Consider the following 16,614-nt stretch of genomic DNA (forward strand, 5'->3'; position numbering starts at 1 on the left):
CCTTTAATGTCCATTGCTACACCTGTGTCCTGAACCACCCAAATGTCTAGGGGAAAAAAAAGGCAAAACACTGTGCAGAGAAAAAAAAATGGTCTCAGAACTTTTTTTCCCTCTATTGAGAATCATTAGTACTTTTGGCCTCCAGTACTGTTATGAAAGGTAATTCAGTACCACAATGGACATAGAGGTCAGCGCACATACAGTGACCTGGCAATAACCCAAAAAACAAGAACGAGCTCTGAGACGTGGAAACTCTGTTGACCGCAATCCCTAATCCTCTCCAACCACACTAAAGGCAGCCGTGGATTGCGCCTAACGCTCCCTATGCAACTCGGCACGGCCTGAGAAACTAGCTAGCCTGAAGATAGAAAATAAGCCTACCTTGCCTCAGAGAAATACCCCAAAGGAAAAGGCAGCCCCCACATATAATGACTGTGAGTTAAGATGAAAAGACAAACGTAGGGATGAAATAGATTTAGCAAAGTGAGGCCCAACTTTCTGAACAGAGCGAGGATAGGAAAGGTAACTTTGCGGTCAACACAAAACCCTACAAAAACCACGCAAAGGGGGCAAAAAGACCCTCCGTACCGAACTAACGGCACGGAGGTACACCCTCTGCATCCCAGAGCTTCCAGCAAGCAGTAAAAAACAAATTGACAAGCTGGACAGAAAAAAAACAGCAAACAAATAGCAAAGAGGAACTTAGCTATGCAGAGCAGCAGGCCGCAGGAACGATCCAGGAGGAAACAGGTCCAATACTAGAACATTGACTGGAGGCCAGGATCAAAGCACCAGGTGGAGCTAAATAGAGCAGCACCTAACGACTTCACCACATCACCTGAGGAAGGAAACTCAGAAGCCGCAGTACCACTTTCCTCCACCAACGGAAGCTCACAGAGAGAACCAGCCGAAGTACCACTTGTGACCACAGGAGGGAGCTCTGCCACAGAATTCACAACACAACCCCCAGTCCATGAGGTTAGCAGAGGAGGTGGAGGAGGATGCTAGTGACGAGTCTGACGACGAGTTAATGTTGCGCCTTCCTGGACAGAGAGAGTGCTGGAAGCACGTCAACAACTGCATCCTCAACCCCAACTGTGCCTCAGACCAGAAGTTGTGGTGGCTCTTCAGGTCGCACGGGCTCTAAGCCTTGCATAGCCAGGGCATTTTTTGACATTGCAAAGGATGACCCAACTCATGTTGTCTGTAAGATTTGTCAACAAAATCTCAGTAGAGGACAAAAAACGACTAGCTTGAGTACTTCATGCATGAACTGTCACATGGATATGAGGCATAAGTTGCAGTGGAAAGCTCACTGTGCTACAATGCGGCCCAGTGGGCCTAGGTCAACCACCGTCTGCCCCATCAAGTGCATCCGCGTCCTCTTCATCCTCTGTGACTGTGGGGACAGCAGTCGCACATGGTTTTGGAAACAGACCTTACACCTTTTTACCCGCAACAGCCAGTGTGATTGCCAGGTCGTCAGGACATTTGCAAGTGGAAACACCTGTTGTTGTTGAGCGCTCTCCGACATCGACACAACATTTTGATCAAGGCAACATAACAGCTCCACCTGCACCTTCCTCACAAACCAGAAGTTTGCCGGGGACACCCTACTCAACTCCGTCTAAGCACGGCAGCCAGCCCTCAGTCCCTCAGATGTGGACACGTAAAAGACCATTTCCTCCTAGCCATGACAAGGCTAAGAGGTTGAATTTCTCCATCTGCAAGCTGTTGGCTACAGAAATGCTGCCTTTCCGCCTGGTGGACACAGAGGATTTTCGAGACCTTATATCCGTCGCAGTGCCCCAGTACAAGATGCCCAGTCGCCACTACTTCTCAAAGAAAGCTGTGCCTGCGCTACACCAGCATGTCGCACACAACATCACCGCTTCCTTGAGAAACTCTGTGTGTGACAGGGTGCATTTCACCACAGACACTTGGACGAGTAGACATGGACAGGGGCCTTACATGTCGGTGACTGGGCACTGGGTAACTGCGGCGACATCAGGAGAAGGGGCTCCTGTCCAAGTCTTGCCGTTCCCACGAGTTGCTCGTCGATCCTCTGTATCTAGAAGTTCCTCCACTGCTTCTGCCTCCTCAACCACCTCTCGGTCCTCCACCTGCACCCAAAGCCTGTCTGGTGATAGCACCCGCGTTGTAACTGCGCAGAAGGAATCCTGCACACCTCCTCACTATGCTGTCACCAGGGCTCAACGGCATCAGGCAGTGTTTACATTGAAATGTCTGGGAAATGTGAGTCACACAGCTGAGGAGTTGTGGTCAGCTCTGGAGACCGAGTTCCATCAATGGTTGTCTCCACTCAACCTGCAGCCAGGGAAGACTGTGTGCGACAATGCTGCAAACCTGGGTGCGGCCCTTCACCGGGTTGTCCAGCAATTTTTATCCCACTATCCCGGACTAGATGGGCTTCTGCAGCGGGCACGGTCTCTGTATGCTCACTTCTGCCGTTCGCTTCCCGCAGCTCAGCGACTTACATCTCTACAGAATTCGTTGGACCTACCAGTTCACCGGCTCAAATGCGATGTGCCCACACGGTGGAATTCAACTCTGCAGATGTTGCAGCGACTGTGGCAGCACCGACGAGCCCTAGTGCAATTCGTTATGACGTATAGCCTGGGCCAACGAGATCAAGAGGTTGGGCAAATCACGCTGCAGGAGTGGTCTCAGATAAGGGACCTATGCACCCTTATGCACAGTTTTGAAATAGCAACTAAGATGTTTAGTGCTGACGATGCCATTATCAGCATGACCATTCCGGTGATTTACATGCTGGAGCACACCTTACACAGTGTTCAGAGTCAGGTGGTGGAACAAGAGGAGGAGGAGGAACAGGAGTCGTCGTATGCGGAAGGGATAATATCTCCAAGGTCCAGACGGTCAGCAGCACCAAGGCGGCTGGCATTGGAGGCTGGGGGAGAGGGATTAATGAGGGCGCATGGTAGCAGCCAAACTGTTGAGGAAGGTGCAGGAGAAGAGGAAGAAGTGGAGGACAAACTGGCGCTGGGCATGGAAGACTCATCAGATGAGGGAGACCTTGATCAAATTTCTGTTGTGCGAAGTTGGGTGTAGGGCAGACGAAAGAAGCATGATTCTCACCTCGCCACCACCAAGACAACAAGGACTTGGTCCTCCTGGATGCGCAAGACACATGAGTGCCTTCTTGCTGCACTACCTGCAACATGACCCTCGGATTGTCAGAATCCGAAGTAATGCTGACTACTGGGTTGCCACACTCTTAGATCCCCGGTACAAAAGCAAATTTGGTGAAATAATTCCTGCCATAGAAAGGGATTCACACATGCAGGAGTATCAGCAGAGACTGTTACAGATTATCTAACATCTGCTTTTCCACAAAACACCAGTGGTGCACGTAGTATATCTCTGAGTTCTAACTTGCCAACCGTGGGACTATTGAGTCATCACTCAAACCGTAACATCGTATCTGGTGGTAACAGCAATTTTTTCCAATCGTTTCAAGATTTTTTTTAGACAAGAAGTCTGACGCACAGCCAACGCCTAGAGAGAATGGTACAAGAGTATCTCCAAGTTAACATCGATGCCATGACTGTGGAACTGGACCCTTGCTCATTTTGGGCTTCCAATCTTGAAAAATGGCCTGAGCTCGCCTTGGAGATCTTGTCGTGCCCCGCAGTCAGCGTTCTCTCTGAACGTGTGTTCAGCGCTGCTGGTGGTGTGCTGACAGATAAGCGCACGCGGCTGTCCAGTGACAATGTAGACAGACTAACGTTCATCAAGATGAACAAATCCTTGATCCGCAAGGACTTTTCTACCCGTGTCATCTTGGGGAGACTAAAAGCTTGATGATTTTTGAAAATCACCTCACCAACCGTTTTAAAAAAAAACTCTGGCAAAATTGATGCCACTTAAGTGGTGTCTGTGGCCGAATTTTTGGAAAAAAATGGAGACTATTTAGTCCCCTTGATGAGTTTTACATGATGTTGCCATCATCAATTCCAGGTGGGTGGGGTTGTCTGCAGAGTTGTTTACTCATATTTTGGCCTGGGATTCAGAGGTCTGCTCCAAAGCTTCAGTGTCTGCTAGTCAGCAGAGTAGCCCAGCCACCCACCGCCTGTTTACCTAAGTACTATTTTTTAACGGCATCTGGCCCAGGAAATCCTTTTGGGCCTAGTAGAATTTGGTTCTACTCAGCAGCGTACTTCACCCATGAAGCAAGCTACACCACCTGTTTACCTAACTACTATTTTGTAACGGCATCTAGCCCAGGAAATCCTTTTGGGCCTAGTAGAATTTAGTGCTACTCAGCAGCGTACCCCACCTATGAAGCAAGCTAAACCGCCTGACCGCCTGTTTACCTAAATACTATTTTGTAATGGCATCTAGCCCAGGAAATCCTTTTGGGCCTAGTAGAATTTGGTTCTACTTAGCAGTGTACCCCACCCAAGAAGCAAGCTACACCGCCTGTTTACCTAACTACTATTTTGTAACGGCATCTAGCCCAGGAAATCCTTTTGGGCCTAGTAGAATTTAGTGCTACTCAGCAGCGTACCCCACCCGTGAAGCAAGCTACACCGCCTGTTTACCTAACTACTATTTTGTAACGGCATCTAGCCCAGAAAATCCTTTTGGGCCTAGTAGAATTTAGTGCTACTCAGCAGCGTACCCCACCCATGAAGCAAGCTACACCGCCTGTTTACCTAACTACTATTTTAGAACGGAATCTAGCCCAGGAAATCCTTTTGGGCCTAGTAGAATTTAGTGCTACTCAGCAGCGTACCCCACCCATGAAGAAAGCTACACCGCCTGTTTACTTAAGTACTATTTTGTAACGGCATCTAGCTCAGGAAATCATTTTGGGTCTAGTAGAATTTGGTGCTACTCAGCAGCGTACTTCACCCATGAAGCAAGCTACACCGCCTGTTTACCTAACTACTATTTTGTAACGGTATCTAGCCCAGGAAATCCTTTTGGGCCTAGTAGAATTTAGTGCTACTCAGCAGCGTACTCCACCCATGATGCAAGCTACACCGCCTTCTTTCTTTCTCAATCTAACCCCTCGGCTCTGGGGTGTCCACTCTTCCTCCAGCTCTCTCCTTCTCACAGGTGGACTACCGCGTGTTTTCACACTGTGGCGAATCTTTTGGGCCCAGGCATAAGAAGTCGTCGAGGTAATGGATAATATGTGCCGCCTTACAAACGTTCATGACAACACATTCGAGGAAGCATCTAAACGCCTCAAATAGTGAGCAGGATATGGAGCACCCCATGGGCAAACAGCGATCTATGTAGTATGCTCCTTCACAGGAGCAGCCCAATGGGAGGACACTATTTGGAGGCACAGGTAGTAACCGGAACGCCCACTCAATGTCTGTTTTGGCCATTAGGGTGCCCCTTCCCAACTTCTTGACCCGCCTGATTGCCTCGTCAAAGGAGGTACAGTACATAGTACTGTACTTGGTTCTGCGTCGATGTTGTCATTTACTGACCTGCCCCTTGGATATGACAAATGGTGGATTAGTCTGAATGTATTGGGTTCCTTTTTCGGCACAACTCCCAACGGGGGTACCACTACGTCTTATAAGGAAAGTGTTCTGAATGGACCCGCCGCCATTCTACCTAAAGATATTTCTTTTTTTATTTTTTTTGTCAAGACGTCTGAGTGTTGGTAGAGTGATTTTAGATTTTTACTCCAGCCTTTCTTGATTTTAGAAGGGCATGACATGCCTATATCTGTGATTCCTCCTCCTTTTACTCCTCCACCTCTTTTCTTTTCGCATGACTATATGTAGTTGTGACTTTTCCATGTGTTTGTTGTGTCTTCAGAGCAGTTTGTCAGCTTTTGGACACCTTTTAAAGGTGTTTTCTATGTGTTTTCCATGTGTTTGCCTGCCATTTGTTTCAATGGGGTTTGGCGGTGTTCGTCGAACACGTCCCTGTTCGACGAACCGAACCCGAACACTAGGGATGTGGCTCAACACTACTTGAGACCTCAGAAAATGTTAGTTATGCTGCAGTGGGCACTGGTCAGTAATTCTCACTAAAATACGTACAGGTGTGGCATAGATTACAATAACATATAACAAGTTATGATAACAATATGCCGAAACTGTTAAGGTGACATTTTCAATGGTCAGTGTTTTGCTAACTGTCAAGTTAATGTTTGCTGCATCACGGAAGGCACAATGTCCATTGTCAAATTAACCTTTGCACCATCTGTAGAACCAAGACCATAATCTTATGAATTCTATTAGGTTCATATATCAAAGGGTTCCACCCATCTCGGCCTGTCATGGCTGAGGAAGATTCTAGTAGCCAGCCATGAAAACATTCAAGTACAGCTACACCTGTTTCCATAACTCCCTTACAATTGAATAGAAGTTACAGAAATAGCGCAGGAAAACAGGTTACTCTGTTGGCTTGATGCCTGAGTTGCGGATACAGCACAGGTTTCTGTGCTACGTTACTTCTGTAACTGCATTTGGAGCCCCACTTCTTATGATCAGAACAAAGACCCAGTTATTTGAGTGGTAGCTATAAAAGAAGATGGGAATAACCCTTTACTAATTCAGTATACAAAAAAAGAAACAATTTTAAACACTTTGTTTTACCATTATTCACAGTCTCCTGATCAATCATTCCTCCTTCTGCAAAGTCATCTAAGTCATCCAACTTGACTTTTTCCCAAGGTATATATGTGACACCAAGATCCACATCCCAGAACTGCTTGTACTCTGTTTTCACACCTTTATTTAAAGCCCAGGCAATCTAGGGTAATGACACAATTAATCATGTAAAAAAAACCTACACATTTCAAAACATTCATAAACAATTATTTAACCCCTTATTGACGCAGATATTTTTCATTTTTGCACTTTCATTTTTTCTTTCCATGTTCCAAGAGCCATTACTTTTGTTATTTTTCCTTCTGCATAACCTTGAGGGCTTATTTTTTGCAGGACAAGTTGTAGATTTGAATGACACCATTGATTTTGCTATATAATTTACTGAAAAACATGAGAAAAAACTTCCCATCAGGGTGAAATCGTGATAAAACAAAACTGTTTTTTTTACATTTTTATTATTTTACACGGTGTTTAATCTGTGGTACACATGAAAAAATAACCTTGCAATATAATTCTCCAGCTCAGAAAGATTAAAGTGATTACAAACTTGTAACTTTTTTTATATTTATAGTTTAAAAAAATTCTAAATCTTCTGAAAAAAAAAGGTTTGCGTCTCCATTCTCTGAGACCTATAACTTTTTAATATTTCTGTCAATGTCGCTGGGTGAGGGCTTGTACTTTTGATGGCGGAGCTCTAGTTTTTTTTTTTTTTTACACAATTTTGGGGTACATATGAAATGTTGATTGCTTTTTATTGTATTTTTTGAGAAATCTGGTATTTTTCTTTTCAACATTTCACTTATGGTGTACATCTAATATATAAAGTTGAATGTGTGTGTGTATGTGTGTATGTCCGGGATTGGCATCTGCACCGTCGCAGCTACAGCCACAAAATTTTGCACAGTCACACGACTGGACCCCGAGAGCGTCATATGCTATGTTGTGAGGCAAAATTTTAACCCCGCGCGTTCCAATTCAACAAACAATTTTGCCCCTATCTACATAATGGGGAAAAAGTGAAAGGAAAAGTGTTGGAGGCAAATTGATAGCTGCCAGATGTGAACAAGGGGAAGGGGAGTGAGAGCGATGGCGCCAAAGAGTATATACCGTACAGTTGCTAAGGTGGGGCCCCGACATGGGATACTCACCACACACGGGAATATAAACACACACACAAAATGCGCCACACACTACCACGTGCTTGAACACATATACCACCCTGAGCACACATTTCACCACACATACACCAACCTCGCCACATAAAAGTCGAAACACAAAAGTCGCCGCTCAAAACTCGCCACATGCAAAACTAGGCTTACGCAAAGCTCGCCACACGTGTAAAACTCACCTCATGGAAAACTCGCAACACGCAAAACTTGCAAACGCGGAAAAATTGCCACATGCACAAAAGTTGCAACACATGCAAAAGTTGCCTCGTACAAAACTTGCACATACTCAAAACGCACCACAAATAAAACTCGCCACGCGCAAAACTCGCCATGCCCAAAACTTGCTGCACACAACTTGCTACACTAACCTGTCAAATGCAACTCGACACACAAAAAGTTGCTACATGCATGTCGCCACACAAAACTCATCCCACAAAAGTTGCTACATGCATGTCGCCACGTGCAACTCAACACACACAACTTGACACATGAAACTCGCCCTAAAACACACACAAGTCTGGTATTATCCTTCAAAAATAAAACTCTGATTAATAAGCAGACAAACCACAAGAGCAACAAATGTACCATATAGGAAATACGGCAGCTGTCAGTCACATGACCTGTCTATTTGGGGAAGTGTGAGATAATATATACTGCCAGGGGGGAGGGCTTCCTGTTGGCTGGGGATTTATCAGGCTGCCAATTTAGGTTACAAATACTGAGGTAAAAATACTGACCAAATAACGTGTGAACGCGGTCTAATACAGGAGGAGATGACATACAGATATATACTATTATACAGGGGAGATTACACACAGATATATACTATATACAGGAGAGGATGACACACAGGTATATACTATATACAGGAGGAGATGACACACACATTTATACTATATACAGGGTACATGACACACAGGTATATACTATATACAGGAGGAGATTACATACAGGTATATACTATATACAGGAGGAGATGACACACTAGTGTATACTATATACAGGGGAGATGACGTACAGGTACATACTATATACAGGGGAGATGACACAGGTATATATTATATACAGGGGAGATGACACACAGGTATATACTATATACAGGAGGAGATGACACAGGTATATAATATATACAGGGGAGATGACACACAGGCATATACTATATAGAGGGGAGATGGCACACGAATATACTATATAAAGGAGATGACACACAGATATATACTATATACAGGAGCAGATGACACAGGTATATACTATATACAGGAGGAGATGACATACAGGTATATACTATATACAGGAGGAGATGACATGCAGGTACATACTATATACAGGAGGAGATGACACATAGGTATATAGAGGAGGAGATGACATACAGCACGTATATACTATATACAGGGGAGATGACATACAGGTATATACTATATATAGGAGGAGATGACATACAGGTATATAGTATATACAGAAGAGATGACATACAGGTATATACTATATACAGGAGGAGATGACACATCGGTATATACAATATACAGGAAGAGATGACATACAGCAGGTATATACTATTTACAGGGGAGATGACGTACAGGTATATACTATATACAGGAGATGACATACTGGTGTATACTATATATAAGGGAGATGACAAACATGTATATACTGTGGGGAAAATGAGAGGTGTGAGGTGAAAATAAGGGGTGTGAGGTGAAAATGAAAAGGCGTGAGTGCAAAATGAGAGGAGTGAGGGAAAATAGTGGAGGGATCGGAAAATGACAGATGTGAGGTCGAAATGACAAGTGGTACTGGGGAATGAGAGGAGTGAGGGGGAAAATAAGAGGAGTGAGGGGGAAAATGAGAGATGTAAGGGAGAAAATGAGAGATGTGAGGGGAGAAAATGAGAGATGTGAGGGGGGAAAATAAGAGAAGTGAGGTGCTGTAACTAACCACAGATATTTACTATGCCCAGGCAACGCCAGGCTCTTCAGCTAGTACTTTTATATATAGATTGGACATGATATCAAGTACGGTATGTTTATTTAACTTTTTTAATTTCTTCATTTCTGGAGAAGTGAAAAAAGTACCGTATATACTCGAGTATAAGCCGAGATTTTCAGCCCATTTTTTTGGGCTGAAAGTCCCCCTCTCGGCTTATACTCGAGTCATATACCCGGGTGTCAGCAGGGGAGGGGGAGCGGGGGCTATAATTACCTGCTCCTCGCTCCGGCTCCGTCTGCAGCGTCCTCTAGCAATGACGCTCAGGTTAGAGGGCGCTGTGACGTAGTCAGTGCGCGCCCTCTGCTGAGCGTCAGTGCTGGAGACGGAGCCGCAGAGGAGCAGGTAATTATTGAAAGCGCCGGCGTCCTGAGAAGAGAGGTGAGTATGTGATTTTTTTTTTTTTTTTTTTATGGCAGCACCAGCAGCATTCTAAGGAGCACCTATGGGGCCATAAAGGTGCAGAGCATATAAGGGGCACAACATTATAAGGAGCACCTATGGGGCCATAAAGGTGCAGAGCATATATGGGGCACAGCATTATAAGGAGCACCTATGGGGCCATAAAGGTGCAGAGCATATATGGGGCACAGCATTATAAGGAGCACCTATGGGGCCATAAAGGTGCAGAGCATATATGGGGCACAGCATTATAAGGAGCACCTATGGGGCCATAAAGGTGCAGAGCATATATGGGGCACAGCATTATAAGGAGCACCTATGGGGCCATAAAGGTGCAGAGCATATATGGGGCACAGCATTATAAGGAGCACCTATGGGGCCATAAAGGTGCAGAGCATATAAGGGGCACAGCATTATAAGGAGCACCTATGGGGCCATAAAGGTGCAGAGCATATATGGGGCACAGCATTATAAGGAGCACCTATGGGGCCATAAAGGTGCAGAGCATATATGGGGCACAGCATTATAAGGAGCACCTATGGGGCCATAAAGGTGCAGAGCATATAAGGGGCACAGCATTATAAGGAGCACCTATGGGGCCATAAAGGTGCAGAGCATATATGGGGCACAGCATTATAAGGAGCACCTATGGGGCCATAAAGGTGCAGAGCATATATGGGGCACAGCATTATAAGGAGCACCTATGGGGCCATAAAGGTGCAGAGCATATAAGGGGCACAGCATTATAAGGAGCACCTATGGGGCCATAATCAAAGGTGCAGAGCATATATGGCACAGCATTATAAGGAGCATCTATGGGGCCATAATCAACGGTATAGAGCATTCTATATAGCACAGTTGTATATGGAGCATCTATGGGGCAATAATGAACGGTATGGAGCATCTATTTTTATTTTTGAAATTCACCGGTAAATGCTGCATTTTCTACCCTAGGCTTATACTCGAGTCAATAAGTTTTCCCAGTTTTTTGTGGCAAAATTAGGGGGGTCGGCTTATACTCGGGTCGGCTTATACTCGAGTATATACGGTAAGTGATTAAACTTTTTTTTTTTACTTTAGTTTATAGTTCCACTAGGAAACTTGAACCAGTGATAATTTAATTGCTTGTACTATATACAGTACAGACCAAAAGTTTGGACACACCTTCTCATTTAAAGATTTTTCTGTATTTTCTTGACTATGAAAATTGTACATTCACACTGAAGGCATCAAATCTATGAATTAACACATGTAGAATTATATACTTAACAAAAAAGTGTGAAACAACTGAAGCTATGTCTTATATTCTAGGTTCTTCAAAGTAGCCACCTTTTGCTTTGATGACTGCTTTGCACACTCTTGGCATTCTCTTGATGAGCTTCAAGAGGTAGTCACCTGGAATTGTCTCCCAACAATCTTGAAGGATTTCCCAGAGATGCTTAGCACTTGTTGGCCCTTTTGCCTTCACTCTGCGGTCCAGCTCACCCAAAACCATCTCGATTGGGTTCAGGTCTGGTGACTGTGGAGGCCAGGTCATCTGGCATAGCACCCCATCACTCTCCTTCTTGGTCAAGTAGCCCTTACACAGCCTGGAGGTCTGTTTGGGGTCATTGTCCTCTTGAAAAATAAATGATGGTCTAACTAAAGGCAAACCAGATGGAATAGCATGCCGCTGCAAGATGCTTTGGTAGCCATGCTGATTGAGTATGCCTTCAATTTTGAATAAATCCCCAACAGTGTCACCAGCAAAGCACCCCTACACCATCACACCTCCTCCTCCATGCTTCACGGTGGGAACCAGGCATGTAGAGTCCATCCGTTCACCTTTTCTGCGTTGCACAAAGACACGGTGGTTGCCCAACAGTGTCACCAGCAAAGCACCCCTACACCATCACACCTCCTCCTCCATGCTTCACGGTGGGAACCAGGCATGTAGAGTCCATCCGTTCACCTTTTCTGCGTTGCACAAAGACACGGTGGTTGCCCAACAGTGTCACCAGCAAAGCACCCCTACACCATCACACCTCCTCCTCCATGCTTCACGGTGGGAACCAGGCATGTAGAGTCCATCCGTTCACCTTTTCTGCGTTGCACAAAGACACGGTGGTTGGAACCAAAGATCTCAAATTTGGACTCATCAGACAAAAGCACAGATTTTTACTGGTCTTATGTCCATTCCTTGTGTTCTTTAGCCCAAATAAGTCTCTTCTGCTTGTTGCCTGTCCGTAGCAGTGGTTTCCTACCAGCTATTTTGCCATGAAGGCCTGCTGCACAAAGTCTCCTCTTAACAGTTGTTGTAGAGATGTGTCTGCTGCTAGAACTCTGGGTGGCATTGACCTGGTCTCTAATCTGAGCTGCTGTTAACCTGCGATTTTTGAGGCTGGTTACTCGGATAAACTTAAGTTTTCCCAATTTTTCAGACCGACTGAACTTCATTTCTTAAAGTAATGATGGCCACTCGTTTTTCTTTACTTAGCTGCTTTTTTCTTGCCATAATACAAATTCTAACAGTCTATTCAGTAGGACTATCAGCTGTGTATCCACCAGACTTCTGCTCAACACAACTGATGGTCCCAACCCCATTTATAAAGCAAGAAATCCCACTTATTAAACCTGACAGGGCACACCTGTGAAGTGAAAACCATTTCCGGTGACTACCTCTTGAAGCTCATCAAGAGAATGCCAAGAGTGTGCAAAGCAGTCATCAAAGCAAAAGGTGGCTACTTTGAAGAACCTAGAATATAAGACATATTTTCAGTAGTTTCACACTTTTTTGTTAAGTATATTATCCCACATGTGTTAATTCATAGTTCTGATGCCTTCAGTGTGAATTTACAATTTTCATAGTCGTGAAAATACAGAAAAATCTTTAAATGAGGTGTGTCCAAACTTTATCTACCTATTTATCTATCTATATATATATACATACATATACACACACTGCAAAACTTTGGTAGTGTAGAATATAGTGAAACTGTGGTGGCACAGCTTCACAAGAGGACTAGGATGGCAGTTATAGGGGCCTCCAGCAGGCCCATCAGTTTCCTGTGATGGTGCAGCAGGAGAACGATGCACACATGTACAGGCAATGGTGTCATATAGATCAGAGTAATAACGAGCTGTAACACAGCTGCCATCAGCTTAGTATGAACAGGCTCAGACCCTGAGACAACTTCATACAGCCCTTAGAAACCTATGACAAAAATATACAACATAGGCAGTAAAGGAGTTAAAAAGCTTTCAGCAGTTTGCATGAATCTTAAAGTAATTTCACATGGATGACAACTTCTCTATTATACAGGGCAATAAGGAGGAGCATATTTAAAATTGATTGGGGTCCATTATTTCAGAATCCCACTGTATAACTTTTGACATTCAATTGACAGTTAAATTAAAAACCTATGTTGTATATTGGGAAAACTATGACTGTATATCATAAAAGTTTGATAGGATGATACCAATGCTTAATACCTACCTTGATAGTTTTGGATCCAATCTTACAAGAACCTGAACTTAGCTTCTGAAGGGCTCGATAAGCATCTTGCCTGTGAACCATGCAAACGTATGCACAACCACGGGGAGGAATCATCTGTTGAGGTAAATTAAAGGTTAAATGTACAGTATATACTCGAGTATAAGCAGAGATTTTCAGACCATTTTTTAGGCTGAAAGTGCCCCTCTCGGCTTATACTCGAGTCATTGTCCCAGGGAAGTAGGATGGGGGAGGGAGAGCGGCGGCTGTGACATACTCACCTGCTCCTGGCACGGTCCGTGGCAGCTTCCCTGCATCTCCAGTCGCTGACAGCTTCTTCCAGCTTTGAGGGGGAGGGGGAGCGCTGCGCGATAGTCACTTGTCCCACGTTCCGGCGCCGTTCCGTCTTCCGCGTCCTCTGCAGTGACATGGTTAGTCCACTCCCTCTGCCTGAACGTTATTGCAGAGGACGCAGAAGACACTGCGGCGCCGGAACGAGGATAGGTGACTATAGCAAGTGCCGGAGGCTTGAGCGACGAGAGGCGAGTATGTCATTTTTTTTTTTTAATCGCAGCAACAGCATATGAGGCAAATATCTCTATGGAGCATCTTATGGGCCATATTCAACATTTGTGCAGCATTGTACGGGGCAAATATCTTTATGGAGCATCTTATGGGGCCATAATCAATGTTTGTGCAGCAATATATGGGACAAATATCTCTATGGGGCATCTTATGGGGCCATAATAAGCATTTGTGGAGCATTATATGGGGGCAAATATCTTTATGGAGCATCATATAGGGCCATAATCAGCATTTGTGGAGCATGATATGGGGCAAATACAGTTATATGAAAATGTTTGGGCACCCCTATTAATCTTAAGCTTAAAGGGAACCTGTCACCCCGTTTTTTCAGATTGAGATATAAATACTGTGAAATAGGGCCTGCGCTGTGCGTTACTATAGTGTATGTAGTGTACCCTGATTCCCCACCTATGCTGAGAAATACATTACCAAAGTTGCCGTTTTCGCCTGTCAATCAGGCTGGTCAGGTCGGGTGGGCGTGTTCACAGCGCTGTTTCTTCCTCAGCTTTACGTTGGTGGCGTAGTGGTGTGCGCATGTTGAAGTGACTAATCCACTGTGGGCACGTGAACAAGCAGCACGCGATCTGCGCTGTCATCCCTTTCATGGGTGGGGGCGGCCATCTTCCTGGGGCCGCGCGTGCGCGGATAGAGTGCTCTGCTGCACGGGGCTTCAGGAAAATGGCCGCGGGATGCCGCGCGTGCGCAGAAGAGATCGCGGCGGCCATTTTCCCAAAGCCGAGATGCAAACTCGGCTTTGGGAAAATGGCCGCCGCGATCTCTTGTGCGCACGCGCGGCATCCCACGGCCATTTTCCTGAAGCCCCGTGCAGCAGAGCACTCCATCTGCGCACGCGCGGCCCCAGGAAGATGGCCGCCCCCACCCATGAAAGGGATGACAGCGCAGATCGCGTGCTGCTTGTTCACGTGCCCACAGTGGATTAGTCACTTCAACATGCGCACACCACTACGCCACCAACGTAAAGCTGAGTAAGAAACAGCGCTGTGAACACGCCCACCCGACATGACCAGCCTGATTGACAGGCGAAAACGGCGACTTTGGTAATGTATTTCGCAGCATAGGTGGGGAATCAGGGTACACTACATACACTATAGTAACGCACAGCGCAGGCCCTATTTAACAGTATTTATATCTCAAGGCAGCAAAGATTGAGACAGAGAGACTCATTGCCAGACAGAGTAAAAATAATCCTAAAATATTCTTTAACTACATAAATAGTAAGAAACTAAAAAATGATAGTGTTCGCCCCCTTAAAAATAGTCTGGGTGAGATGGTGGATGAGGATGAGGAAAAAGCCAATATGCTAAATGACTTTTTTTCATCAGTATTTACACAAGAAAATCCCATGGCAGACAAAATGTCTAGTGATAAAAATTCCCAATTAAATGTCACCTGCTTAACCCAGCAGGAAGTGCGGCGGCGTCTAAAAATCACTAAAATTGACAAATCTCCGGGCCCGGATGGGATACACCCTCGAGTACTGCAGGAATTAAGTACAGTCATTGATAGACCATTATTTTTAATCTTTAAAGACTCCATAATAACAGGGTCTGTGCCACAGGACTGGCGTATAGCAAATGTGGTGCCAATATTCAAAAAGGGAACAAAAACTGAACTCGGAAATTATAGGCCAGTAAGCTTAACCTCTACTGTGGGTAAAATCCTGGAGGGCATTCTAAGGGACGCTATACTGGAGTATCTGAAGAGGAATAACCTCATGACCCAGTATCAGCACGGGTTTACTAGGGACCGTTCATGTCAGACTAATTTGATCAGTTTCTATGAAGAGGTAAGTTCCGGATTGGACCAAGGGAACCCAGTGGATGTAGTGTATATGGACTTTTCAAAAGCTTTTGATACGGTGCCACACAAAAGGTTGATACATAAAATGAGAATAATGGGGATAGGGGAAAATTTGTGCAAGTGGGTTGAGAGCTGGCTCAGGGATAGGAAACAAAGGGTGGTTATTAATGGAGCACACTCGGACTGGGTAGCGGTTAGCAGTGGGGTACCACAGGGGTCAGTATTGGGCCCTCTTCTTTTTAACATATTTATTAATGACCTTGTAGGGGGCATTCAGAGTAGAATTTCAATATTTGCAGATGACACTAAACTCTGCAGGGTAATCAATACAGAGGAGGACAATTTTATATTACAGGATGATTTATGTAAACTAGAAGCTTGGGCTAATAAATGGCAAATGAGCTTTAATGATGATAAATGTAAGGTCATGCACTTGGGTAGAAGTAATAAGATGTATAATTATGTGCTTAATTCTAAAACTCTGGGCAAAACCGTCAATGAAAAAGACCTGGGTGTATGGGTGGATGACAAACTCATATTTCAGGGGCCAGTGTCA

General features: G+C 44.9%; 1 protein-coding gene across 10 annotated transcripts in view; it reads right to left on the bottom strand.

The window, feature by feature from the left end:
- SCAF8 (SR-related CTD associated factor 8) overlaps window positions 1–16,614 on the bottom strand; it is a 666,705-nt gene that overhangs the window by 453,289 nt on the left and 196,802 nt on the right. For all 10 annotated transcript variants that reach the window (XR_011321960.1, XR_011321958.1, XR_011321959.1 and 7 more), the window contains 2 exons: window positions 13,656–13,769; window positions 6,612–6,768 (listed from right to left, as the gene is read on the bottom strand). Coding sequence is in view for 7 of the 10 variants with exons in the window: in XM_069769411.1 (XP_069625512.1) it covers window positions 6,612–6,768; window positions 13,656–13,769 (271 nt within the window). In the remaining 3 variants the exon portion in view is untranslated. The remainder of the gene's footprint in view (window positions 1–6,611; window positions 6,769–13,655; window positions 13,770–16,614) is intronic.

The sequence above is a fragment of the Ranitomeya imitator genome, chromosome 5, assembly GCF_032444005.1.
Source record: "Ranitomeya imitator isolate aRanImi1 chromosome 5, aRanImi1.pri, whole genome shotgun sequence".
NCBI classification, from domain to species: Eukaryota; Metazoa; Chordata; class Amphibia; order Anura; family Dendrobatidae; genus Ranitomeya; species Ranitomeya imitator.